The 25,931-nt window shown below is 43.9% G+C and overlaps 1 protein-coding gene across 5 annotated transcripts in view; it reads left to right on the forward strand.

The window, feature by feature from the left end:
* The window catches only part of TSPAN9 (tetraspanin 9), a 121,775-nt gene that overhangs the window by 29,624 nt on the left and 66,220 nt on the right, over window positions 1-25,931 (forward strand). For 2 of the 5 annotated variants that reach the window (XM_053403927.1, XM_053403926.1), the window contains exon 2: window positions 14,111-14,190. The exons of 1 other annotated variant lie outside the window; for it this stretch is intronic. In XM_053403927.1, coding sequence (XP_053259902.1) covers window positions 14,128-14,190 — 63 coding nt within the window. In that variant the 5' untranslated portion in view covers window positions 14,111-14,127. Of the gene's footprint in view, window positions 1-13,320; window positions 14,191-16,514; window positions 16,609-25,931 lie in introns of those variants that run through there. 2 more of the 5 variants (XM_053403924.1, XM_053403922.1) reach the window with 2 other exon arrangements.

The raw sequence follows: 25,931 nt of genomic DNA on the forward strand, positions 1-25,931 counted from the left end.
TTGTTGTAAAATGTGGGAGATTGCTCCACATCTTGCATTGTCTTTTATTGCAATTTGAATTCAATAAAATGCAATATATAAGATGTAAAAAGACACATTCAAAAATCATACAGCACCTAGCACAGCACTTTTACAATTGGTGTAACAGTCAGAAAAATCCTTCAGTGCTCTGCCAAGACCCTCAGTAGTTTTCAAGTGGTTGGGGCACCATCAGGCCAACAGCACCCCCTCTAACAAGAATGCACAGGAATGCCAAGGATGAGTATAAGGGCTCCCACCAACCGAAGAGCACAGAGTTGACTCACTGTAAGTCAGAATTTTCAAATCCAGCAATTTCTGCAGAAAGACCTTGTGTGAAGGAGCACTTCAGTGTTCTTTGGGTAATTCCATAGTGACCAACAGAGGTGGCGATGGGGGGAGGGGCAACGTCACAACATGACACCGTGCATCCCTGATGTAGCGTGTGTGGCATCAAGACATTGGGAGGAGCGAGAGGCTGCTTCAAACCTCCTTCCCCTCTGCAGGAAGAGGAAGAGGAGGAGCCCGTCACTGGGGCTGCACCGCACTTGACTCTGTACTTTGCCTCTGTGCTTTTTGGACATTGGGGGGGGGGCAAAAAGGGCTTGGCCCGCAGGAGCTGGCACTTCCGGTGACCAATGTAAACATCTGTAAACTTCTTTACATCATCTTTTGTGTTTGAACTAATGTTTAACTCCAGTTAATATGGAACTGTTTGTTAAGTGCTCTGATGTTCCCTACAAAAATATTCTAGAAGTCTGTCCCTGTTAGTTTAAATGCTTTCTTGTTATTGCATTTTAAAAGCTGGAACCCATGTAACAGCTTTGCAACCTCAATAATTTATCTGCAACTTGGGTAAGTGTTTTCTGGAAATATGAATCAGTTTCCCCCTCCATTCTACAGCAATATACATAAAGAGCTATTGTTTCATGGGCAAGTGTCAAACTTATGGTAAAGTTTGTTGTACACTGTGGAGAAAAGGTTTTCTGGCAAATGACCAGTGACCAATGTAACATGTGAAAAACCATTGACAAGACATCTCCAAAGCAAAGTCCTGTCCATGTCACACTTCACTAGATATTCACACATTGCTGTTCAACATTGGGTCCATGTGAGATATTCTAATGGCCATGGGAATTGACATTTGGCTGTAGCAGCACCCTAATGATTTGTTTCTTTGCAACCCAGTATTATTGCATTTATCATGCCGCAGAAGTTTCTCTTTTTAAAAAGAGGATTTCATACTAATGAATATCATATTGCACCACTTGGCTAACACATTTTCTTTTCAATCTCCCGGTCTCAGTCACAACAATAAGAGTCTCTAACTGACACCAGTACTGTTTCTGCACTTTATTTCAGCACAATCACATTTCTCTTAGGGACACTGATCCCTGCATTTGTACTGTTTATTTTAAAATATGTTAAAATTCATTTACACTTTGTGTTCAAGACTACTGCCAACCTTCTATCGGGTTGTACTTTCTCCTGAGGCAAGGTAAGAGACCTTCAGCTCCCGAAGTAGATTTTTGTATCTCTAGGTGTTGGTGGGGACCCTCTAGCCCACAGGACAATCTTGGCCAGCCATACTTCCCCATTTGACTCACAAGGCCACTTAGAACCATAGAATTGTTGAGTTGGAAGGGAACTCAAGGGTCATCCAGTTCAGCCCCCTGCAATGCAGGAATCTTTCGTCCAGTGTGTGGCTTGAACCCATGACCTGGAGATTAAGAGTCTCATGCTCTACCAATACAGCTCAATAAACGTAAGGCTAGGGCTCGATTAAAAGGCTGGGGCAGCCCCAAAGCACCCAACAACCAGTTAGTTGCACAAATTAGGGACCCAGTGCTAAGCAGGATTGCTTCCCCTTTGCATCAGTTGATACAAAGGGAGAGGGATCCTGCAGAGTTCAGTTTCACCACGGAGTGCCCTGCAACACGAAGCAGGATCTGTCCTCCCCATCAGGAGAGGGGGGCAATCCTTCTTAGTGCTGGGTTCAGGAAAGCCATTAACAGGAGCACGGGATGATTTAAATTTAAGAAGAAGTTACAGGGTTGCAGGCTACCCCTCTCCTGTGCTGATTTACTCACTGGCAGGGAGTAGCAGGATTCTTCCCCTTGCCTCCTCTTCCTGCTGCTCAGCTGTGTGAATGGATAGATTAATGTGCATATATGCATACATGTGGATATGTATGTATCCACATTCTGGAAAGAAGGCCTAGAAGTAAAAATGGTTGGGGTGGAGTGGTGTAATCTTTTCCATCAGGCTGAAAGTTTACAGTTCTGTGGGGCGCTTTGAGACAAACTAGTCTTATCTTGGATCCCCCCCCCTTGGATTTAGTGGGACTTACTACTGCATGATGTAGGGTTATTGCGACATTAGCCCACGCTAGAAATTGTGACAGCAGGCACCCCTTCTAGACCAAGGTTAGACACTTTTCAAGTACTTGTACACCTGTAGCGCTTTTGTCTCCAAACCTTTGCAAGGATGGAAAGGAAACCAGAACAACTTGGTCCAGCTCATGTGACCTCCTTGGCCTACCAAGAGCCAGTGTGGTATAGTGGTTAAAAGCGGTAGTTTCGTATCTGGTGAACCGGGTTCGCGTCTCCGCTCCTCCACATGCAGTTGCTGGGTGACCTTGGACTAGTCACACTTCTCTGAAGTCTCTCAGCCCCACTAACCTCACAGAGTGTTTGTTGTGGGGGAGGAAGGGAAAGGAGAATGTTAGCCGCTTTGAGACTCCTTAGGGTAGTGATAAAGCGGGATATCAAATCCAAACTCTTCTTCTTCTTCTACCTACAAGCCCACCTTTGTCACAGACACACACACCCCACCAGGTCCAGGGGCTACTAGCCACCCCTGTTCATTTCTGTGAACAGAATACAAAGCACCCTAAATGAGTCCTTACAAACCAATTCTTTCCTCCTTATCCTTACCCTCCACTCCCAATAATAATGATGGGGTTTTACTAAAGATTAAAGATGTGCAACTTAGGGTAACAAAGCTTGCGTATCAGTTTGAGGGAAAATCACTGTGCAGAATTCCAAATTATATTTACTGTAGTTAGCAAGGTCAAACTCAGTAAAGATAAGTTTTATAAAAGTAAAATAAATTGCTTAGAGCAATTATCTGAAATGTACCATGAAGTTGTTTGAACATTATTAAGCTGCTTTGGGCAAGCTCTTCCCTCTCACCCCAAGAACAGAGGCCAAAAATCTATATTTAGGTACCCTGCCTAGATTTCAAATGCTCTGGATCTCCCAAAACTCCCTTATATCCAAATATGGGCTTCAGAGCAAGTGTTCATGTTCCTTAAGTTAAAAAAAGGAAAATGGGAAAAAACCCACCCTTGAAGATTGCTGACATGAAAGGTATCTGAAATCCATATTTATGCAACAAAATATAAAAAGCAAAAATGTTGAGGACAGCTTTGTTATAGGTGATCGGCTGCAAACAAGATAAAATCCTTAATACTTGGTCAAAGGTAAAGCATAGTTTATTAAACCATCATTTAATTAAACAAACAAACCACACTTAAACTACAAGTTGACACACAGAAGGGTCAAACAAGTAAGTCATGGAAGGAAAGTTTGGCTTGTTTCTCCCTTGCCTTCCTTATACTCCCACCATCCCTGATAACTCAGAGTCTTTGCAGTACTATCATACTATATACAGTGGTACCTCGGTTTACAAACTTAATCCATTCTGGAAGTCTGTTCCTAAACCGAAACTGTACTTAAACCAAGGCGTGCTTTCCCTAGTGAGCCCTCCTGCCGCTGGTGCCCTTCCACTGTTCAGATTCCGTTCTTAGACCAAGGTAAAGTTCACAAACTGGGACACTACTTCCGGTTTTGTGGAGTTCGTAAACCAAATCGTTTGTAAACAGGACTGTTCCTAAACTGAGGTACCACTATATAATGTACTATACATAGTGGTGGGACGCGGGTGGTGCTGTGGTCTAAACCACTGAGCCTCTTGGGCTTGCCAATCGGAAGGTTGGCAGTTCGAATGTGTGTGATGGGTTGAGCTCCCGTTGCTCTGTCCCAGCTCCTGCCAACCTAGCAGTTCGAAAGCACACCAGTGCAAGTAGATAAATAGGTACCACTGTGGCAGGAAGGTAAACGGTGTTTCCGTGCACTGCTCTGGCTTCAGTCATTGTGTTCTGTTGTGCCAGAAGTGGTTTAGTCCCACTGGCCGCATGACCCAGAAAGCTGTCTGTGGACAAACACTGGCTCCCTTGACCAGAAAGCGAGATGAGCACCGTACCCCATAGCCGCCTTTCACTGGACTTAACCATCTAGGGGTCCTTTACCTTTACCTACCTACTATAGTACTGGTGTTGCTTCACCCCTTCCCGTTGGTTGACTGTAGGTGAGTCTTCTTAGAGTCCTTTGTCTCCTCTCATCAGCATTTCCTCCATTAAAGGAACACCCAAAGTTCCCAGCAGTATAGAGTTTCTCAACCCTTCCCTTCCCTTCCGTCACTGTGCTATGCTTCATTCTCCTAGGCACCAGTCACATTCATAGTGCCATCATTCCCCCCTTTGGGTGATACTGCTGGTACCAAGACTGGACCCTCTCTAATGAAGATGTGCTGTGTGGCTGTATCTTAGTTGGAAGCACATTCCAAACTGCTGCAAATGCTCTGAAAAGGTTGGAGAAGAGGACCTCATGTTCTTTCCAGGCAAAATTCCACACCTCAGAACCTGGCCGTGGTCTTCTGAGATAAGGAGATGAAAGGATGACACTACAGTTTCTCTGCCACCTTTTCTGTAGTTTTGGAAGGGCAAACAGAGGGCCCAGAATACAGAACAAGGAGAGCCACAACCACACATGGGCAGCACCAACCTCCTGTGCATAGAGTACAGCACAAGGTGGGGAAGCAGCAAATAGAGGCTGAAGCCGACCAGGGCTAGCATAGCAAGTCAGAGCAGTCACAGGCAGAATGTGGATAGCTCTCTTTCCCCAGACCAGTAATAGATGCCAGTAGCACAGTCACCTAGTCACAGTCATGAAAGAGCTTGCATTTCACATGAAGCTCCTGCAGCCAATCGGAAGCAGTGGAAGCCCCATCGGACGTTCAGCTTCCATAAGAACGTTTGAAAACAGTCACTTTCGTTTTTCAGTCATTCGGAAGCCGGAACGTTCGACTCCCAAGACATTTGGGAGTCGAAGTACAGCTGTACTTTTGGATTCAGTGGCAAAAGTAACACTGATGGAGAGAGATTTAGTACTTTTATTAACAGCAGGCGTCCATACAGAATAAAAACCGGCGAAACAGTCTTTAAGCGGAATGATCTAGCGTAAGCAAAATAAAATACTTCTGTTATCCAGAACTCCAGGGACCGCTGACAGAGAGGCTCCAGCTGGCCAATATGCCATGCCCATCCAGTGAAGGGCTATGTTGAAGCTCGAAGGTCAGGCCCCATCAGGGAGATTTATATAGCCTCAGTGGCTACATGCTGGCTGGCCTGATCTCTAAATTCCTCCCACCTGTTAACCCAGGCAAGATACAGGGGCCAGCAGAGTTAATTAATCCTGCAGCTGCACTCCTCTAGCAGGCATTCTGCCTTCAGCTGGCCCAAGAGTGGATCTTTCCACATCCTGCTGATACCTATCCCTGCAACACACAGCGATTCAAGACAATAAAGCAAAAAAAACCCCAAACCTTTACAGTCCCCTTTGGAACATGCCAATAAGCAGGGAGGAAAAATCGTGCAAACCAGTTAACCTACAGTATTTCCTCAAAATACAGGATGCTTTTGCAATACTTTCCCCTACAGTAGTACAGTACAATTTTATTTTGTGAACTGCCCTGAGACCCCTGGGTATAGGGCGGTATATAAATTCAATTAATAATAATAATACAATTTCCTTGCAGTGGCCAATGGTGCAACAGTGTCATCTGGCACCAGGTACTTTTGAGGATAAAACCCCAGATAGTTTTCTTAATCAGCTCTCAGAACAGTGTGCTTCCAAAGTCTCTGCAACTGTGTGAAAGCTCAAGCGTGCTCCAATGGCTTGGAGATTGTCTTAGCATTATGTGTGAACCTAATTATGGCTTAGTGTGAATGCCTGAGCTTGCAGGCGCCCAGAGGCTGAAGCCGCTTTGCTCTTTTAGTCTTCTTGTTGCTGTGTTGCCGTGAACTAATCCATGGTTACCTTAGTGGGTTGTCAGAACCCACATGTGTGGTTTTATCTCCTCAAGACAAACTATGAGCAGTAAACCATAGGGCAAGCCTACGTTATAGCTCATGGCTTGTCTGGAGTGGGGCAAACTACAAGCCCAGGTTCAGGCAATAAACTAAGCCAAACAGCTTCCAGGCGCAGCAGAGCCAGAAGAGAAGCAAAACGGCTACAATCACCTCGTTATCTGAATAGGTGTTTTATTGAATATGTTAATAAAAATTATTGCAGTAGAGTGGGAAAAAGAAAATGCAATATTTGTTTGGGCCAACAACAAACCAACCAACCAACAAACCAACCAACAAACACTGAAGCTATATCACTTAACCATAGTTAGCTTTTAAAATAAAATGTAATTTGCACATGAGAGAACAGAGTGCAAAAGAGTGTTACTGAATCATCTTATATGAACTTACCTTGTATTTTTATGGCATGAACCATAAATAAACTTGTCCCAAAAACTTGGGGAAGCCATTGCCTCTTCCTCAGTACTTGCTTTCTGCTTTGGAAAGAACAACTTCCCAGGGTGGCTTCAGTATTTTTATCACATTCATCTCAAAAATCTTTTGTATATTGAGCATGCTTTATAAGGCTTAGAAAGTACAGGACTTTATTTAGGAGTTTATTATGGTGGCATGGATTTGCTTGTGAGGTTCTCCTATGATCGCTGACAAGTGTTTCGTATCAGTGAAGTAGAATCTGGGACAGATTTTTCCCAGAGAATGTTGCGTCCACAAAAAATTTGGTTGAATTTGTATAGAATTAGGATGCAGATGTGGCGTGGGCAGCATCAGGCTCTGTTCACTTCCATTTATTATGTCATCATTTTGTCCAGTCATGGTCCTTCAGAGTTTTCGCTGTGGTTCTTTCTTTTCTCACAAGACTGTGGAGCAGCAGGGCTTTCCTGGGCTACCCTTAGTACTGAAGGGTATACCTGAAGGAGCGTCTCCACCCCCATCATTCTGCCCGGACGCTGAGGTCCAGCGCTGAGGGCCTTCTGGCGGTTCCCTCATTGCGAGAAGCAAAGCTACAGGGAACCAGGCAGAGGGCCTTCTCGGTAGTGGCGCCCGCCCTGTGGAACGCCCTTCCAGCAGATGTCAAAGCGATAAACAACTACCTGACATTCAGAAGACATCTTAAGGCAGCCCTGTTCAGGGAAGTTTTTAACATGTGATATTTTACTGTATTTTTGGTTTCTATGGAAGCCGCCCAGAGTGGCTGGGGAGGCCCAGCCAGATGGGCGGGGTATAAATAATAAATTATTATTATTATTATTATTATTATTATTATTATTACTGCTTTCCCATCTTTTAAAAGAAGCATGGCTTCAGTTTGTACCCTATTACCTTTCTGGAGGGTGTCATGTTATCATCCCATTTTATAAATCAGTTTGTTTAATTAGTACTTTAAATCAGGGGTCAGCAACCTTTTTCAGCCATGGCCGGTCCACCGTCCCTCAGGCCATGTGGTGGGCCGGACTATATTTTTGGGGGGGAATGAACAAATTTCTATGCTTCACAAACAACCCAGAGATGAATTTTGAATAAAAGCACACAATCTGCTCATGTAAAAACACCGGGCAGGCCCCACAAATAACCCAGAGATGCATTTTAAATAAAAGGACAAATTCTACTCATGTAAAAACAGGGTTCCTGGACCGTCTGCAGGCCAGATTGAGAAGACGATTGGGCTGGATCCAGTCCCTGGGCCTTACGTTGCCCACCCCTGCTTTAAATCAACCTTTCAGTTAACACTATGATTAAAAAAACACACAAAAAAACCACAACCCTGCTGTTGTTTTGGTTGCTGCCATTTTAGTAACTCCCCCCTCCTATATTAAAGTGCTTCTGATCTAAAACAGATATAAAAAAGTCACAGAATTGTAGAGTTGGAACGGATCCTAAGAGTCATCTAGTCTAACCCCCCCCCCCGGAATGCAGGAATCTCAACTAAAGCATCCATGACAGATGGCCATCCAATCTCTGCTTAAAAACCTCAAATGAAGGAGAGTCCACAACCTCTGAAGGGAGTCTGTTTCATTGTCAAATGGCTCTTAACCACCAGAAAGTTCTTTGTGATGTTGAGTCGGAATCTCCTTTCTTGTAACTTGAAGCCATTGGTTTGAGTCCTACCCCCCCAGAGCAGGAGAAAACAAGCTTGCTCCATCCTCCATGGGACAGGGCCTTGGGATACTTGAAGAAGGCTATCGTATCTCTTCTGTGTCTCCTTTATTCCAGGCTTATTATCCACTCTTCATGGAAATGCCCCGTTTTCTTGCTCCTGCTGCCGACTTGGCTTGCTCTCCTCACCCTGTCTTCTCTTTAAACCCTCTTCCACCTCCTCTCCAGTTCAAAATGAGCACATGCAGTTATTCTTCCCACATCTTCTTCTTCAAAGCCTATTAGGGGAGGTGAGCAGCAGAACGGGGCAGCGGTAGTACATGCCTGTGGGCCATTTGGAACAGGAGTTTCAACATGTTACCTTGTGCTCTGACCAGCTGACTTGCCCACTTACAACTCCATCCACATCCAGCACAGTAGCAACACCTCAGTGCCATTGAACTTCTGGGCACCCAGAGATCTCCACGGGGTCGCAATTGGGCTCACATTGGACACAAAATGCGCATGGCACCCAGGGAATTTTGAACACCGTGCGAGTGAGTGAAAAGGAGAAGTGTGGCTATGCAGAGCAATCATATTCAGACAGAAGTCTCACTGAGTTCAATGGAACTTACTCCCAAGTAAATATGCTTTGATCTGCAGTAGCCTTAGCAATCCAATTAGCAGTCTGGATAGTTTAACAAGAGACTTAAAAGAAACAAAAACAACCAGAGAGAACTTCTGCACCTTTCATAGTTACTTCAGAGGAAATTTCTGCAGATTCTGTTTGTCCTGCAAGCTACGTACATCTGCTGAAATTCTCTCTTCTACACAGCTATTAAAGGTACAGGAGCCCTATCCTCTATCTCTTCTTTCCCCATCTGGTCACTCCATTTAAATTCTTTTTTGAAGAAACGTAATGGGCTGCAAAATGCCTTTGTGTTTTCAAGTTGTGAGTCAAGGACCCGCAACCCGCGTAGGGTAAATAAGACACAAGGACACATGTATTTTAGGTTAATGGGCTAAAGAAGGCCACAACTTTATTGGTTACATGTGAGTGGTACTGGCTTAGGCATTGGATCAAACAACCTATATATGACTCTACCCCACGCAGCAGGGGGTCATTTGAAGGTTAACAACCAATGGGAGGAGCTTGTTGGTGCAAATACAACTGGAAGCTTCCCCTGGTGTCACCGGGAGTCGTGCCATGGCCCTAGCCACCAGCAGGGCATCGGACAGGATCCACGACCGCCGGATTCCTTTAACGGAATACCCAACAAGGGGATGGGTAGGTGATGGCCACACCCCGCCCACCAACACACGACACATATTCCAATGCCTAACCGCCAATACCAGAAATGTTGTGGCGATTTGCTACGATGTAGGCGAAAAACCAAGAGGCTGGTGCCAGTTTGCCAAATGGATAAAAAATCCTACCAGGCCCCCTGGGCAACCAGGGAAACCAACCAAAGTCCATAGCAAGGTCAAGAGCATAAATATGACCTAAAGGGAGGGAGGGCAGGTGATCCGATGACTCCGGGAAGCAGAATGAGGTGCGGGGCTGCCACGGCCGCTTGAATGCAACTAGACCCTGCCCCCAAGCCAACCCTATTGGCTGGCCTGACAGGCACGGTGCTGCTGATACGGGAACGGCTCCCGCTCACAACACCTCCCCTCTGGGAGGAGGAGAGGCTTTGTCAGAATTGGAGGCTACAAAGCAAATGTGGTAGTTTTCTTCAGGTGGTCAAAGTAAATGCAAGAGCTGTAAGACTTGCTCCCACTATGTAACGCTCTGAAGGAGGTGTCTAACTGCATTCATACAAGAGACCAAGCCCTGCAAATCCCGTTGATGTGCCAAATACTATCCTCTTAAGCCCCAACTTCACTCACTTGAAGCTTCTGTTGCAAGGTGTCACCAGACTGTGGCTCTACTTAAGAAGTGGTGCCTTACAATCATGATGACAATGACATTGGATTCATATCACCTTTTAAATCTTACATACATTACATGAACACCCAGCATTATGCCTGCAAGCAATAACTTAAGTAGCCTGGTTCATTCATGCATGTACATCACTTGAATTCTGTTTAATTGCTTGCTAAACACTCAATGACTGTCAGCTGAATGCGTAAGCAGCTCTCATTGAAAAGCATTGTGTAAGGGAACGTGAGGGGATATAAAAGTTCAATTTGTGTTATGGCTGTGGTAGCTCATTAAATACATAGAATCATGTATTTGTAGAGTTGGAAGGGACCCTGTAGGTTATCTAGTCCAACCCCCTGCAAGTCATCACTTTATACTGCAGTATACTCATCTACTCCTGCCAACCTAGCAGTTCAAAAGCACGTCAAAGTGCAAGTAAATAAATAGGTACCACTCCGGCGGGAAGGTAAACGGTGTTTCCGTGCGCTGTTCTGGTTTGCCAGAAGTGGCTTAGTCATGCTGGCCACATGACCCGGAAGCTGTACACCGGCTCCCTCGGCCAATAAAGCGAGATGAGCGCCGCAACCCCAGAGTTGTCTGCGACTGGACCTAATGGTCAGGGGTCCCTTTACCTTTACCTTTATACTCATCCAGTGATGATCATGTGAACCAGCTGCTTGTTGGATAATATGAGTGAGGTGACCAGTACGTCCCTGCTTGTTTTTCATACTTTGAAAATATAAACTATTTTAAACCTTTATTAACATTTATTTTTTCTCTTTCTTAATTATGTTAGTGTTTAAATTGATCTTTGTATTTCCTTCTTCTGGCTGAAAGTTGGCGTAAAATGTTTAAATGAGTACAGGGAATGTATACAACGTATTGGGCTAAAACCTATAAAAAAATAATATGTTACTTGGTCATTGAAACATTCCTCTTCTCCCAGGCCTTCGGCTGATTAAATAATATATGGCCTTTTATTGTTTGGTATTCTGGCATGTATTTTTGTGCTTTTATACTGTAAACTCACCTGTGATATTCGGATGAAGGGTGCTATAGAAATTTATTTAATAATAATAATGCTGTATGAAGTAGTGCAGTTCAACAGTATGTGCTCAGGTGATTGTTGGGTGCTTTTAACATTCACATGTAAAAGAAAGTGGCCCTAGGTTGCAGTCACAGGCCCCCTTTCCCTGCACAAAGACTGGAGAAAGAGAAGCAAGAGGCAGACCAGGCAATTAGTAGGTCCTCTGCGTGCAGAAGGCAGAGGAATGCTGCTGGGTGAGAAAGAGAACGTGGACCTGCTCATTCGGAGCTCTGACCCACCTGGCCTTCTCCCTGCTGCACCTCTTGGCTACTTGTGCATAGTCTTCTTGATTCCCCATTTATTATACATGCCCTTCTTACATCTCAGCTCATCTGTAAACTCCTTATGCAGCCACCCCAATTTCTTTAGAAACCTCTCACTTTTCTTTCTTGTTGGGATTGTCTGCATTTCTGCCTTCAATATTTCACATTTAAGAATCTCTCATCCATCTTGGACTCCCTTCTCTTTGAGTATTTCTGACTATGGGATTTCACCTTAAGCTTTTGGGAATTGGCCTTCTTAAAGTCCAGAGTGCTCTGGGAAGGCAACCTCCAGGTCTTCAGTCTGGTAGATTAGTCTGAGACACAGTGACCAGGCCAAGGTTGGAAAATGCATGCTGGAAAGACTTTGTGCGTATGTGTGTGTTTTATTCATTGAAATCCAGATCATGTTTACAAAGTACCCCTAACCAGCAAAATGCTGTCACTAAATTCAGCCGAATACTATCTCATACTTGATACAGCTTGCCTTTTAGGAGAAAAAACATCAAATAAAGCTGCCAACATATTACATAGGCTCAAGTTGAAATTTCAAATCATCATATAATAAAAAATATTTCCAACTCAACATCCCATTTTGCTCATAGTATTTATTACAAATAATAATTGGATGTAAAACCTATATGATTAGAAATGTTATTTATACTGTGAAGTAACACTACTGAGTTAATTGGGATTTACTCCCACGTAAGTGGATAGAGGATGTTGGTCGTCTTTTCTTGCATTGCATTTTGGAGTTTAAGCTCCACAGGTCAGGGATCTGTCATGTTGTGCAACTCTGTGCATAGCTTCTTAGAAGTAGTTGTCATTGAATTGAGTGAGGCTCACAGATTTCAGTGAGAAATATTGGTATGCGCTTCATTCCACTGAAACCAATGAGGCTTTGAAAGAGGTGTGGCTAACCTTCAGCTCTCCAAATATTGCTAAGCAAAAGCTTCCATAATTGAGCATACTGGCTGGAGTTCATGGGAGTCAAGGCTCAGCCATGTCCTTAGCCATGGTTCCACAACCTCCTTGGCTGTACCCCCTTACCAGGTCCAGGAGCTACCAGCCATCACTGATGGTTAACACTGTCCCATTGGGTGGTGTCATGCAGCGAAAATGGCAACCTGAGAACTGTGTGAGTTCCACAGCACAGACAAACTGCTTCCCATTATGCTTGTTTTTAAGCTGCAAGAAATCCAAAAGTATATGGTTACTATCAATTTAATTGGGAAGTGGAGCGGGCAAATGCCACAGTATCCAGTTCCAACTTCTTACAGTTGTTACTTGCGTTATAGGAATATCATTGCCTGCCCCCCCCCCCGCCACTCCCCGCCTTGCATTCCAATCTCACAAACAGCTATAGAGTATTTGACTTTAAAAAAATGATTTTCTTGTTTTGCACTTGTATAGTCAAAAGCGTAACGATAATCCTATTAAAGATCTTGTGTCATGGAGGAGGGGGGTCGGCTCAGCGTGTGCTGGGCTGGAAGCTTGCTGCCATTGGCTGGATGCGAAGCAGAATAGGAGGGGCTTTGGGATGGGGCAGGATTTATTACTTGTTATAGTTAGAGCAGGGAATTCTTCTGTGGGAAATGCCCAGTGGTTGCGGCTGCTGATGATCTCACATCGACAGCAGTGCAGTGCTGAGTGAGGAAGGGTGACCCAGGAATTGAGGACTGAGAAAAATACAGCAAGCAGATGAAGAGAGGGAGCAGAGGAGGAGAAGCGTTTGCCAGAGCAGCAAAGGGAAGGCAGGAGCTGAGAGAGAGCGGGCGGCTCATGCCGAATGCCTTCCAGATGCACTGAAACCACCAACGAACCTTTGGGAATGGCTACAAGGACTGCTTGCTGCCTGTAGAGCAAGGGTTGTGGACTGACTCTGTGTGTGTGAGAGAGAGAGAGAGTGTGTGTGGCAGGGGGAGAGAACGAGAGAACTTCACAGCACTCTTGATTAAAATGTTAAGTTGTGCATAACAGATTTGGCAAGACAGCCTGAGAAATGCTGCTGCAAGAGACTCTGGCGTGTAAATCACAGCCACTGATGCATATAGGACAGCCTGCTCTGGCATAAGGGTGGAGAATAAAGGAATGGAGGCAATGCAGAGAATATTGGAATAAAGGTCTGCATTGGGTCGTTGGATTTAATAAGGAGGAGGTGGCGCTGAAAGAAGTCAGCCTCACATGAACGGTGGACTTGACACGAGGTGCTGTGCTGAATTCTGAGAGATGCTAGACATTAAATCTGACAACTGTGCAAAGAGAGACCATGGAGAAATCAAGTAGTGAGGATTCCTCAATTCACCGGAGTCCATCTTTGGATAGCAAGGATTCAGACTTTGCTAAACCTTCTACCTCAGGCAGGCAGTTTGGCCGAGGCTTCACTGCCGGAGCTTTCTATGGTACCACAGGATCGAACACACAGAGCCATACCGCAGCTGCAGCTGGGACTGGTGTCAAAAGTGACAAATACAATGCACCCAAAGGCAGCAAATACGTGGTTTTTTATCTGGATCTATCATTTGTTTTCCTTTTAGAATTTAAGAAGTGCAGCATGGCGAGGGGCTGCTTGTGTTGTTTGAAATACATGATGTTCCTTTTCAATTTAATATTTTGGGTGAGTACTGCATTTTTATATTCTTAATTAAGAGCTCCATTTCCCTACTGCATTGTGAGCACAGTATATTTTAAGCTTGAACGTTAAGATTTCCCCCTCCTTTCTTTTACCTGCATGGAATATTTATGGAGCTGAATCCATGTCGTACGCTAGAGGGGAAAATGCAAAATTCTCATATCTTTTGGGTTTCATTTTGACAAGATTTATTTGCAGTAAACTGTGTGTTGAGCAGGCTGTATTAAAGAAAACAGAACCTTTCTCTTAGCCAAATTATTCATACCGACATGGTGGCATCTGTTTTAATATTACCTCAAGCTGCTGTAAGTATTTCTAAGCCGTTGCTATTAATCTGGCTCACTTTCCTAACAGAGGAAAAAAGTGGGGGTTTTTTTTAGTATGAATGAGATTTAGTCTCTAACCGTCACTATTTTTAAAACCAAGATTCTTAATATGGTCAGTGAAAATGACAAACAATAAGGACTTTTGAGCTACGGTTACTCACATTGGCAAATTGGAGGGCCTGCTTTTTTGTGGGACCAAAATTGATTTTCCTTGGTTAGCAAGCCAGGAGGCGTGAGGAATGGCAGCAATGCTTCAGTAAGCAAATTTGAGAACTCCTAGCAGCTACTATGATCTAAATGATGTCATGTGCACTTAGAAAATCAGGCTGTTGATGCCAGTCAGCAAATATTTTTTGTTTAGAACTAATTCACAATTTATGATCTGTCTTGGTTTTCTTGACCAAAACCAAAGTTTATCAGGTTTGAATGATTAGGAAAAGGAATTATGAGCATTCTAATGGTAAACTCATGCATGTGAGCTTGAGGAACAATTATTCAAGGCATACAAAAATGGTACCATTGCATTATTAACCTTTTTTGAGTTTTATAGTAAACCAGCATTGTTTGAGTTAAACTAGTTTGTTTCTTGGCAGCTGGTTTTTGTGTGTGATTGACTCAGTTTATCATTTGAAGGCCAGATGCACTGTGAGAACTGGGCAGGTATTCCTGAATAATTGCATTTCAATAGTTAATGGATTGAAGGCAGGTGCAGGAATCTTCTTTAAAGAGAACTATCTAAGTAAAATACTTAACCACTTATAAATGCCTTATATCCAAATGCCTTCATTATTTGTGTTTGCTTTACCCTATAAATAGCAGAAATTCACCCCACTCACTTCTAGATTTATTTTATAGGAAAATTTTGAACCTAAAATTCATGAATCATGTGTGTTTGAAGTTACATTGATAATTCCATGTATGGCTAGGGTGTGTGTGTTATCTTTGTGGACCATTGCATTTTGTTAAATTACAGTCACTATGGGATGAATTGCTTGAAAGGCATCTAAATTAAAACTCAAGTATTTATAGCTATGGTACATTAAATCTATATGCATACAAGTTGGGGTGAGGGGCTGAGCTTATGGCTGGTGGAATTGTTTGAAGTTTCCTCTTAAACCACTTTCCCCGTTGAAGAGGGAAAGTGAATCTCAGTTTAAATTTTACAACCAAAATGTAAAGCAGCCCAGGCCCACGATGAACAGGTCCGGATGGAGGGAGGTAGCATAGTCCGGCCCAGCGCTTCTCTCCATGGGCATCAGGAGAACTCACCGGCCAAGCACTGTGTGGGTGGGCAGGCGGTCCCACTTGGCTCCAGGCGCCCCCCCCCCCGCTCTGGTGGCATCGGTGGCTTTCCCGCCCCGGGCACTGGCAACCCACGCTATGCTGCTGTTCTTAAGTGGTCAACAGCTCTTATTGAGCTCCCATGAAACTTATGAAAAGTAAGCAGGCTGGCATGCAACAAAACTTGCTTATCTCTGGGGTTGTCTGGTTCATTACCGCTGCAATGCTTCTGGGCCTTCAGTTTAGCACCCACTCCTGTATGAGTGTAGGCCTTTCCTTTCTCCCACATGAATGGATGACTGTCATTCACTGCAAGGGAAGAGAGTACAGAGCTGTATTCCGGAACAGAGTTGCAGTAGGGGCAAAGCCTGACCTGATGGTCAGTGGCCCAGCGTATGGATTGCAGTGCGTCTCCTCTCCCGCCTGAAGGCAGCACGGGGAGTCATAGCATGCTTCTGGCACTCCTTCGTTCCATGGCAAAAAGGTAGGTGTTAGGTTGGAGAGGGGGCAATGCAATTTCATTCGGTCCAAAGACTTGTAGGATTGCTGTGATGAATAGGTTGACACAAGAGCTAGTAAAAATGTAGACTAGAAATGTTGCAAGACCATCTGGCATAGAAGTTCCAGCAGAGAAATGTTATCCACCTTTCACAGCACTCTGATCATTTGATACCTCTCCTAAACTTTTTTGTATACTCTCAGATCCAATGAAAAACTCCTCATGCTTACCTCAGAGTCTATGCACTCCACCACTTCTATAGTGATGCCTTCGATCCTCCACTTCTATCACTTCCAGGTACCCCAAGATCTCTTGCTCCCTCAAACAGCTCTGCAGTTCTTTATGCCTGGAACTGCTTTCCAGAACACCTGCATGGTGGCACCTCTCTCTTGCTTCTAATTCAACCTCAAATTGCACCTTTTCTCTGAAGCTTTGGCACAACACACAATCCCCATGACTTAATGTAACTAAACATAACTTTCTCCCTGGGTTGGTTCAGACCAGGAAGGGGATGGGGAATGCAGCTGCTGGCTACACGTGCTTTACTCCCTTCTGCAAAATTCTCATTTGTGGGGAGGCTTCAAAAATTCTTCAGTTTACTGCTAGGACTGAGGGGAGTTGTAGTTCAGTAACATCTGGAAGACCAAAGGCTTCCTCCATCAGGTTTAATTCAATACCAAATATCTTAACCAGAATCCTAGTATTGTATCTTTCTTTCCCTGTGCAAACAACTTTTAGGAGAGCATTGTATCAGAGTGAAAAAACATACGTAGATGAGATCCCCAGGGAAGTAAATGGGGGCTGGACCAAATTTTGCTGGAGGACTTATCAGAGGTGATGGTGAAGGACAGGGCAGTTGCCCAGGGCCCCACACTTTGAGGGGTGGGGGAGTCTTGTAAAAAATCCTGCCTGCATCCTTATAGTCATTATCAGTCTACCTTGTATTTATCTTAGGAGTATTGCAAGCAAGTCCCTCCCTACAGAAACACTTGCAGAAGACGGGCCCATCTTCACCAGTAGTACACTAGTAGTTCATTCGCCAAGATCCACCGTCATGCTTTTTTTCTGCACGTGCCCAGTTCACTCAGGGCAGCAGCAGGAGGCAGCTGTCAGTTTGTTTTAGTAAGAGTGGAAAGGAGAAGAGATCCACCTGGGAAGACAACCTAGATCTTCTGAAATTTCAGAATAGAATAGGATAGAGACTGGTCAGACAGATCTCACAAAACAAGCTCAACAAGAATAAAAGAAAACTCATTTAAACTTTTTACAGGTGGTATCTCTACTAGCCGGAATAATAAAAACAGGTGAAACCAAATGTTAGAGAGGATGTAATGTGATTGGAACATATTACCACATGTGGTGGTCATGTGATAATGTGTATTCATTCTGGAAAAAAATATCTTCAAACAATCTCAATAATAATTAAATTTGAAGTGCCACTGTTTCCTAAACTTGCTCTTCTTTTGATTTTTGATACGAATCTTCCTATTAGGGTTTCCAGAGAACTCATTATTCATCTTTTTTCTGTCACCAGATTAGTGATCTCAGAACATACATAGCCAACAGTTGCAGGGAGAAGGTCAGGTGGGTTAAAGCTCAGAATGATCTCAGGGTTGCAAGGAAAGCTACAAAAAAGGAGAGGGGTTCTTCGGTGATGTGTTCAAAACAAGAAGGAGGACAAGCAAGTAGTAGGTCCTCTGAGTGCAAAAGACAGAAATGCTATTGGTTGACAAAGAGGAAGTGGGACTCCTCAACACCTACTTTGCCTCTGTCTTCACCCAAAAGGACAGCAGTGCCCAACTTGGTGATAACAGACTAAATGATGCAAGGAAGGAACTGCAGCTCAAGAAAGGAAAAGAGATAAGGGAACACCGAGCTACTTCAAACAAATTAAATCGTCAGGGCCCGATGAGCTGCTCCCAAGGGTACTGTACTATAGGAGCTTGCGGATATAATCTTAGAGCCTCTGTCTATAATCTCTGAGAATTCTTGTAGGACAGGTGAGGTCCCTGCAGACTGGAGGTGACCAAATGTTGTCCCCATCTTCAAGAAGGGGAAAGAAGACGACACAGGTAACTACTGACCTGTCAGCTTGATGTTGATACTGTAGACGCAGCGTATCTCGATTTCCGTAAGGCTTTTGATAGAGTCCACCATGATATTTATGCAGAGAAGCTGGTAAAATGTGGACTGCACAAGAATGCTGTGAGGTGGATTTGTAGCTGGTTGACTGACCAAACCTAATAAATCGTTCCTCGTCATCCCAGAAAAAAGTGACAAGTGAGGGTCACACAGGGTTCTGTTATTGTTCAACATCTTTATAAACAACTTGGACAAAGGGATTGAGGGGATTTTTTATCAAATTAGCAGATGACATCAAACTGAAAGGGGTTGATAATGCTGCAGAAGATAAAATTGGGATTCAATGTGACTTTAACAGATTGGAGAGCTGAGCCAAAAGCAACAACATGAATTTAAACAGGACAAATGAAAGGTTCTGCACTTATTGGGTCATCTGGCTTGCCAGTATGCAGAAGGGATCTAGGGGTCTTAGTAGGCCACAAGCTTAACATGAGTCAACAGTGTGATGCAGCAGTAAAAAAAAAGGTAATGCTATTCTAGGTTGCATCAAGTATGGTTTCCAGATCAAGGGAAGTAATAGTCACACACTATTCTGCCTTGGTCAGACCCCACCTGGAGTCCTGTGTCCAGTTCTGGGTGCCACAATTTAAGAAAGAGATTGGCAAGCTGGAGGAGGGTGACCAAGATGAAGAAGAGTCTTAGGAGGAACAGTTAAGGCAGTTGGGCATGTTTAGCCTGGGGAAGAGAAGACTAAAAGGAGATCCAGTGTGGTGTAGTGGTTAAGAGCGGTAGTCTCGTAATCTGGGGAACCGGGTTCGCGTCTCCGCTCCTCCACATGCAGCTGCTGGGTGACCTTGGGCCAGTCACACTTCTCTGAAGTCTCTCAGCCCCACTCACCTCACAGAGTGTTTGTTGTGGGGGAGGAAGGGAAAGGAGAATGTGAGCCGCTTTGAGACTCCTGAAGGGGAGTGAAAGGCGGGATATCAAATCCAAACTCTTCTTCTTCTTCTTCATATAACCATCTTCAGATATCTAAGGGGCTGTGACATGGAAGAGGGAGCAAGCTTGTTTTCTCCTGCTCTTGAGGGTAGGACTCGAAACAATGGATTCAAGTTACAAGAAAGGAGATTCCAGCTAAACATCAGGAAGAACTTTCTGACATTAAGAGCAGTTCGGCAGTGCAACAGACTCCCTTGGGAGATGGTGGACTCTCCTTCCTTTAAGGTTTTTAAGCTGAGGTTGGATGGCTTGGATAGCTGTCTGTCAAGAATGCTTTAGTTGAGATTCCTCCATTGCAGGGCGTTGGACTAATAACCCTTGAGTTATCCCTTTGAACTCTGCAATTCTGTGATTCTCCTTTCAAAAAACTGTGCCACACCAAGCAGCCAACCCTCAGAAGCTCTGCCCCATCTGCCACTACCTGCATGCCTGGTATTGGAGAGGGTAGCCCGAAATATGTGGAGAACATGGCTGTGTGGCAGTTTCACCCTATTTTTGTACTGGAAAATCTTTGAATTTGAGGCAGTAAACTTGGGGAATCTTTTTTTTTTTTAAGTACCGCAGAGCTTTAGCATTTTTATGCTGCTCCGTGTGGTTCTTAGCAGTTGTTCTTTGGCCATCTGGTATTGCTTTCTTTAAGAGATTAGAAAAGTCTGAGCTGAGGGATAAGGAAGCTTATGGTATTTAATTGTGTGGTCGTGGTGGTGATTTACACTGTATTCATCTTAAGTGCATAATATGTTTGGCTAAAAAAACCCAAAAAACAAAATCTATTCAACGCTGTTCTGCTTTAATTTGCCTCTAATGAGCAAAACTGCAAATTCTCCAATGCAATCCCACGGTCGCCATAATGAAGTATTGCTTTTAGTTTATATAGATAACAGTGTTAGCTTGACAAAAGGTAATGGATAAACATGTCCTACTTTCAATGTTAGGGCTAGTGGGGTTTACCAGGTTGATTCAGAGCTTAATTCAATGCTTTGGAAAACAGTCCAATTCATAATTTATTTTGTTTTATTTATTTATTTATTTTCAGACAAAAACACCACTTTGGCTGTCACCGTTGGAAGTCATAGCGGTAAAAGAAAAGAATATGATAGAAGTTTGAAAACTTACAGAAATTTATTAAAACAAGAGGGAGGAGAGTTTAAATTAAAAGAATTTAAGCATTTATCAGGAAAGTAAAATGGATATAATATCTGAATGAAGTATTTAGGAAAGATAGGATATGAGGATTTGAGGAACAAATATCACAATTGGAGAGATATGTATTGGAATGTAATGTTAATGTGCTATCTAAAATGTATAAGATATTACTAGAATGGGAGACAAAGGATGAGCAAGTAAAACCTTCAGTGATACATTGGGCAATAGATATTGGTTATAATATAAATATGGAAGCGTGGTACCAATTGTGGAATACTGATACAAAATTTACAGCATGCTATGGTTTAAGAGAAACCTACATGAAAATTTTATGTGGATGTTATCTAACACCGAGTAAATTGGCAAAAATGTATAAATCAAAATCAAATAAGTGTTGGAAATGCAGAGAGAAAGAAGGTACTTTCCATCATATGTGGTGGTCTTGTAAGTTAAGTTAATTTAGAATATGCAGGAAATGATAAAAATAAATTTTAGAAACTGCAGAAAAAGGAAAAAGGAAGTCGAGTTTTGAAATTTTAAAATGACTGTAAAACTATTGAAATGTATATGACTGAAAATCATTTTTTTTTTCAAAAGGAAAACGGTCCAATTCGTCTTGGACCAATTCACAGGTTGCTTGATTTGGCTTTGTGCCTCCTCATCAATTACCATAGGAGTATTTTAAAGTGGCTATAGCTCCTTTGCTTTTTGACAGAATGGATGAAATTTGCAGAGATAGTAGTTGCTTCTGAGTGGTAGACAAAATATTTGCCTTACTGGTTTCACATAGTTTTTTGATACAGAAGTTTTTTTAGCATGGCAACAGAGAGAAACCTGGATGGGTATTTTGCTGGAAAGACATCAAATATGGTAATTGCTATGGTAAATATTTTTGGTCCATGAAGCAAAGTCTCTTTTAAGACAATTTGCATCATCCTCTTCTCCAGATCTCTCTCAAAATATGTATTAAATATGAATTGAATAACTTATGTCCTCCTAAAGCTAAATTCGTGTGTGCAAGTGTGGGAAAGAGGTGAGACACTAAGTAGGATTTTTGTGTTTCATTTAAAACAACAACAAAATAGAAATTATATTCTATTCATTAAAGGAGAACACAATACAGTGTATACAACACCAAATAAATATATTCAAATTTTCAAAAATATTATTCTTCGTATATAATTTAAAATAATTTGAATTTGAATCCTTTTCCTTGAAGTTGGATCTCCCACTGCTAGATATGCAGCAAGAGGAAATTGTTTCAAAATAGTTGCAGCTGGAAGAAGTTAAGAGTGTTATTCACAAAATGAAGATTGGGAAAGTGCTAGGGCCTAATTGTTTTCCTGTTGAATGGTACAAAATATATTCAGATTTACTTGTCCCTAAGGTGCTTTGGTTTCATCAACTTTAGTGTATGATACATATATGTCTGTTATACTTAAGCCTGGCAAACACCATGCTAATTGTGCAAATGATAGGCCAATCTCTTTAATTCACATACATTTTAATATATTAACAGCAATTCTGGTTAATATGAAGCAGTGGTTTTTGGAATTAATTGGAATCTGTATAATTAGCAAAACTGTGGTAATATTGGGTAAATATTGGAAAATTAATAAAAAGTAGTGATGTCCACAGTAGCACATTCAGATCAAGTGGTTTTTATTTGACATAAAGAGTGGCAGGTCACCTAAAATTGGTAGCCAACCTGGTGGCCTGGAATAGTCCTAGAACATATCCAGCTGCATTTGTTTTTTCGGGTGCTGAAAAAGCATTTGACAAAGTATATTGGCAGTATGTTGGTTACTTTGGAAAAGTTTGGATTTCCTCAATAATTTATGAAGTGGATTAGAATTTTATACTTCCTAAATTGTGAGTAAGAGCACATTGTAGTCTTTCAGATCCACTGGGTTTGGAGCAGGGTACAAGACATAGCTGTCATTTGTCTCCACTGATGTTTGATTTATATTGGAACCACCGGCATGTGAAATCAGATGGAAAAGGGAGAGATCTGGTTGTGTTCATTTACAAGTGGAATTCAAAATAGGTTTATTACTCTTCATTAGTTGACCAGAATTAATAAAAACAATAGTTTTTGTAGAATTTCAGGATATACAATTAATTGGTCAAAATATGAATTAATCCCAGCGGGCAATTGTAGGTTACTTATTTTATATACAAACTGGTGATTTTGTTGGTGCCCAGAGTTTTTCACATATATAGACATATTTCATGTGTGTGTGTGTGTGTGTGTGTGTGTATGTGTGTGTGTGTGTGTGTGTGAGAGAGAGAGAGAGAGAGAGAGAGAGAGAGAGAGAGAGAGAGACATTTTGGTTCTGAGAGATATTTCTTGAAGGATTAAACTGAATTTGAATGGGTTGAGAAAGGAGTTGTTTTTACCTTCCTCATTATTTACTTTCCGTTGTGCATTTAATCTCTGGTAACACAGAGATTTGTGCGGATGGCGCTGTGGTCTAAACCACAGAGCCTAGGACTTGCCAATCAGAAGGTTGGCGGTTCAAATCCCCGCGACGGGATGAGCTCCCATTGCTCGGTCCCTGCTCCTGCCAATGTAGCAGTTCGAAGGCACGTCAAAGTGCAAGTAGATAAATAGGTACCGCTCTGGTGGGAAGGTAAACGGTGTTTCCGTGCTCTGCTCTGGTTTCGCCAGAAGCGGCTTAGTCATGTACGCCGTCTCCCTCGGCCAGTAAAGCGAGATGAGCGCCACAACCCCAGAGTCATCCACGACTGAACCTAACAGTCAGGGGTCCCTTTAACACAATTTGCCAGAACCTAGAATACCAAAGGTTAATTGATGGAGCTTCCTGGGTTCTTCAAAGTATTGCTGTTATTAAATCAGCTGTCACTAGCTTAAAAAAATTAATTAAATATTATGCAAAAGATTATATGTTTGTCATGGCAAAGTTGGATCATAATACTAGTGTTGGATCCATAATTACAGTATTCCCCGTGATTACACTTATTGTATTTCCTCCATGGTACCCCTGCCCGTACGGGCCAGTCTTGACAGACTCTAGGGTTGTGCGCTCATCTCACTCTATAGGCTGGGAGCCAGCGCTGTCCGCAGACACTTCCAGGTCACGTGGCCAGCGTGACGAAACTACCCTCGCGAGGCAGAGCCGCACACGGAAACGCCGTTTACCTTCCCGCTAGTAAGCGGTCCCTATTTATCAACTTGCACCCGGGGGTGCTTTCGAACTGCTAGGTGGGCAGGAGCTGAGACCGAACGACAGGAGCTCACCCCGCCGCGGGGATTCGAACCGCCGACCATGCGATCGGCAAGTCCTAGGAGCTGAGGTTTTACCCACAGCGCCACCCGCGTCCCATTTCCTCCATTACCACAGGCCAAAATCCCTTGACTATCCCACAGCTCCACTACTTATGATAAAATGAGCCAATCTCCTGGTAAGCTCTCCGTATTAATGGAGGTGGTGGGGCAGCCACTCCACAAAAAAGTGACACTGAACACAAAGAACTGTAACATCTATTACGCACTAGCAGGTACCCCCCCGGGGGGGGGAGGTGATTGAGACAGTTGTGGTGGAACCACTGTGGACATTCCTGGATGAGACTGATGATCTGGATCCATTCTAGTCTGGCTTTGTGACCAAATCAGCCTTGGTCTCTTTCCTTCAAAGTCCATTTCAGTTTAATCCGGCCCCCTGTGGCAGTTTATTTCTTGGGGTAAAATTCTAAAAAAAAGCTCAACAATGTTGGTCGGCCCTCACGGCCCTTCACTTCATCAGATCTGGCCCTCTTTGAAAAAAGTTTGGACACCACAGCTAGAAAGGAGGACAGGGGTAGTGTAACCCTTTTCCTACTACCTGAACTCTTAGTGGCTTTTGATTCAATTGAAAGGATTGCCATACATTTGGATTTTCCAGGACACAGCCTCTTTTTCAGGCTTAAAATTTATGTCCGGGCATAATTTAAAAATGTGGCAAAATGCCCAGGATTTTTTGTTTGTCAGCGTACGAGTGCTCGCCTGCCCACCCGGCCACAGGCATGCCGGCCTGTGTGTGTGTTTGTGCGAGTGTGTGAGAGGCAGAGGAAGAGGGGGAAAGAGCAGGAAGGAGGAGGACTAAGAGACATGCAGCATCCGACTGCAACGTCACTTCCCAATCAAAGCCCCCCAGGACAAAATCGGTAACAGCCCCCCTCCCCTTCCCTCCTCCTGACATGCCTCCTCTGCACCCCCTCTCCTGCTCTCTTTTTCCATCCAACAATCTCTCCTACCCCCACAACCACCCTTCTCCCCCCCTTTGGAGGGCACCCTCCAGAAAATGAGGCTCAAGGAGACCCTCCTTTTCCCAGAGGCGGAGCTAGCTGCACATGCTGTGAGGGCAGGGCTAGCCACCCACGGCAAGCATCCCAGGGGGGCGGGGGGCAGTCACCCCCCCCAGGGATGACACCAGGGGTGAACCGCACCCACTGTACCCCCTTCCTCCGCCAGTGCCTTTCTCCCAAATGAAACTTAATGATTCACCAAATTTTTCACTCTATAAGACGCACCAGACCATAAGGCACGCCTAGTTTTTGGAAGAGGAAAACAAGAAAAAAAATATTCTGAATCTCAGAAGCCAGAACAGCAAGAGGGATCGCAGCGCAGTGATCCCGCTTGCTGTCCTGGCTTATGGAATAGCCGCGTGCAGCCTCTCTCAGGCAGTGGGATGAAGGTTCCCCTTGCCTGCGAGAGGTTGCGCGCAGCCAAGCAACAAGCCAGGACAGCCAGCGGGATCGCAGCGCAGTGATTCCGCTGGCTGTCCTGGCTTATGGGATGAACGCTCCCCTTGCCCAGGAGAGGCTGCACACGGCTAAGGCTCCCCCAAGAGCCGCACTCCCTTCAAAGAGCATGCGGAGTGTGTGTGCGGCTTTTGGGGGCTTTTCCCCGAGGAGGGAGAAGAGCAGCCCTTCTTCCTCCTCGGGGAAAAGCCCCGAAGACACTCCACGTGGCTCTTTAAAGGGAGCGCTGAGCAGAGCCTTCCGCCTGCATTTGCTCCATAAGACACACACACATTTCCCCTTACTTTTTAGGAGGGGGGACGTGCGTCTTATAGAGCGAAAAATACGGTAATTCTCTTCCCTCCCTACCTTTCCTGCATCTCTGCTGTGCTCCCTAGCCTTTTTTCCTAACTGGATTTCTGATTGCTCCCCCCTCGCTCGCTCTGCCTTTCTCTGCTGCTGCATTCCCTTGCCCCCACCCCAGCCTCTCACCATTGTGTGGCTTTTTTAGTCTTTTGCCTCCTGCCTGGATGCCCCCCTCAACACTCCCCTTTCCTCCTCTGGACCCTCTTCCTTCTGCCGGGGTCCCTCTTCCATTCACTCCCCTTTCTCCACTTCCCTGACTCCCTCGTCCCCCCCCCCCAGGTCTT

The sequence above is a fragment of the Podarcis raffonei genome, chromosome 9, assembly GCF_027172205.1.
Source record: "Podarcis raffonei isolate rPodRaf1 chromosome 9, rPodRaf1.pri, whole genome shotgun sequence".
Lineage (NCBI taxonomy): Eukaryota > Metazoa > Chordata > Lepidosauria > Squamata > Lacertidae > Podarcis > Podarcis raffonei.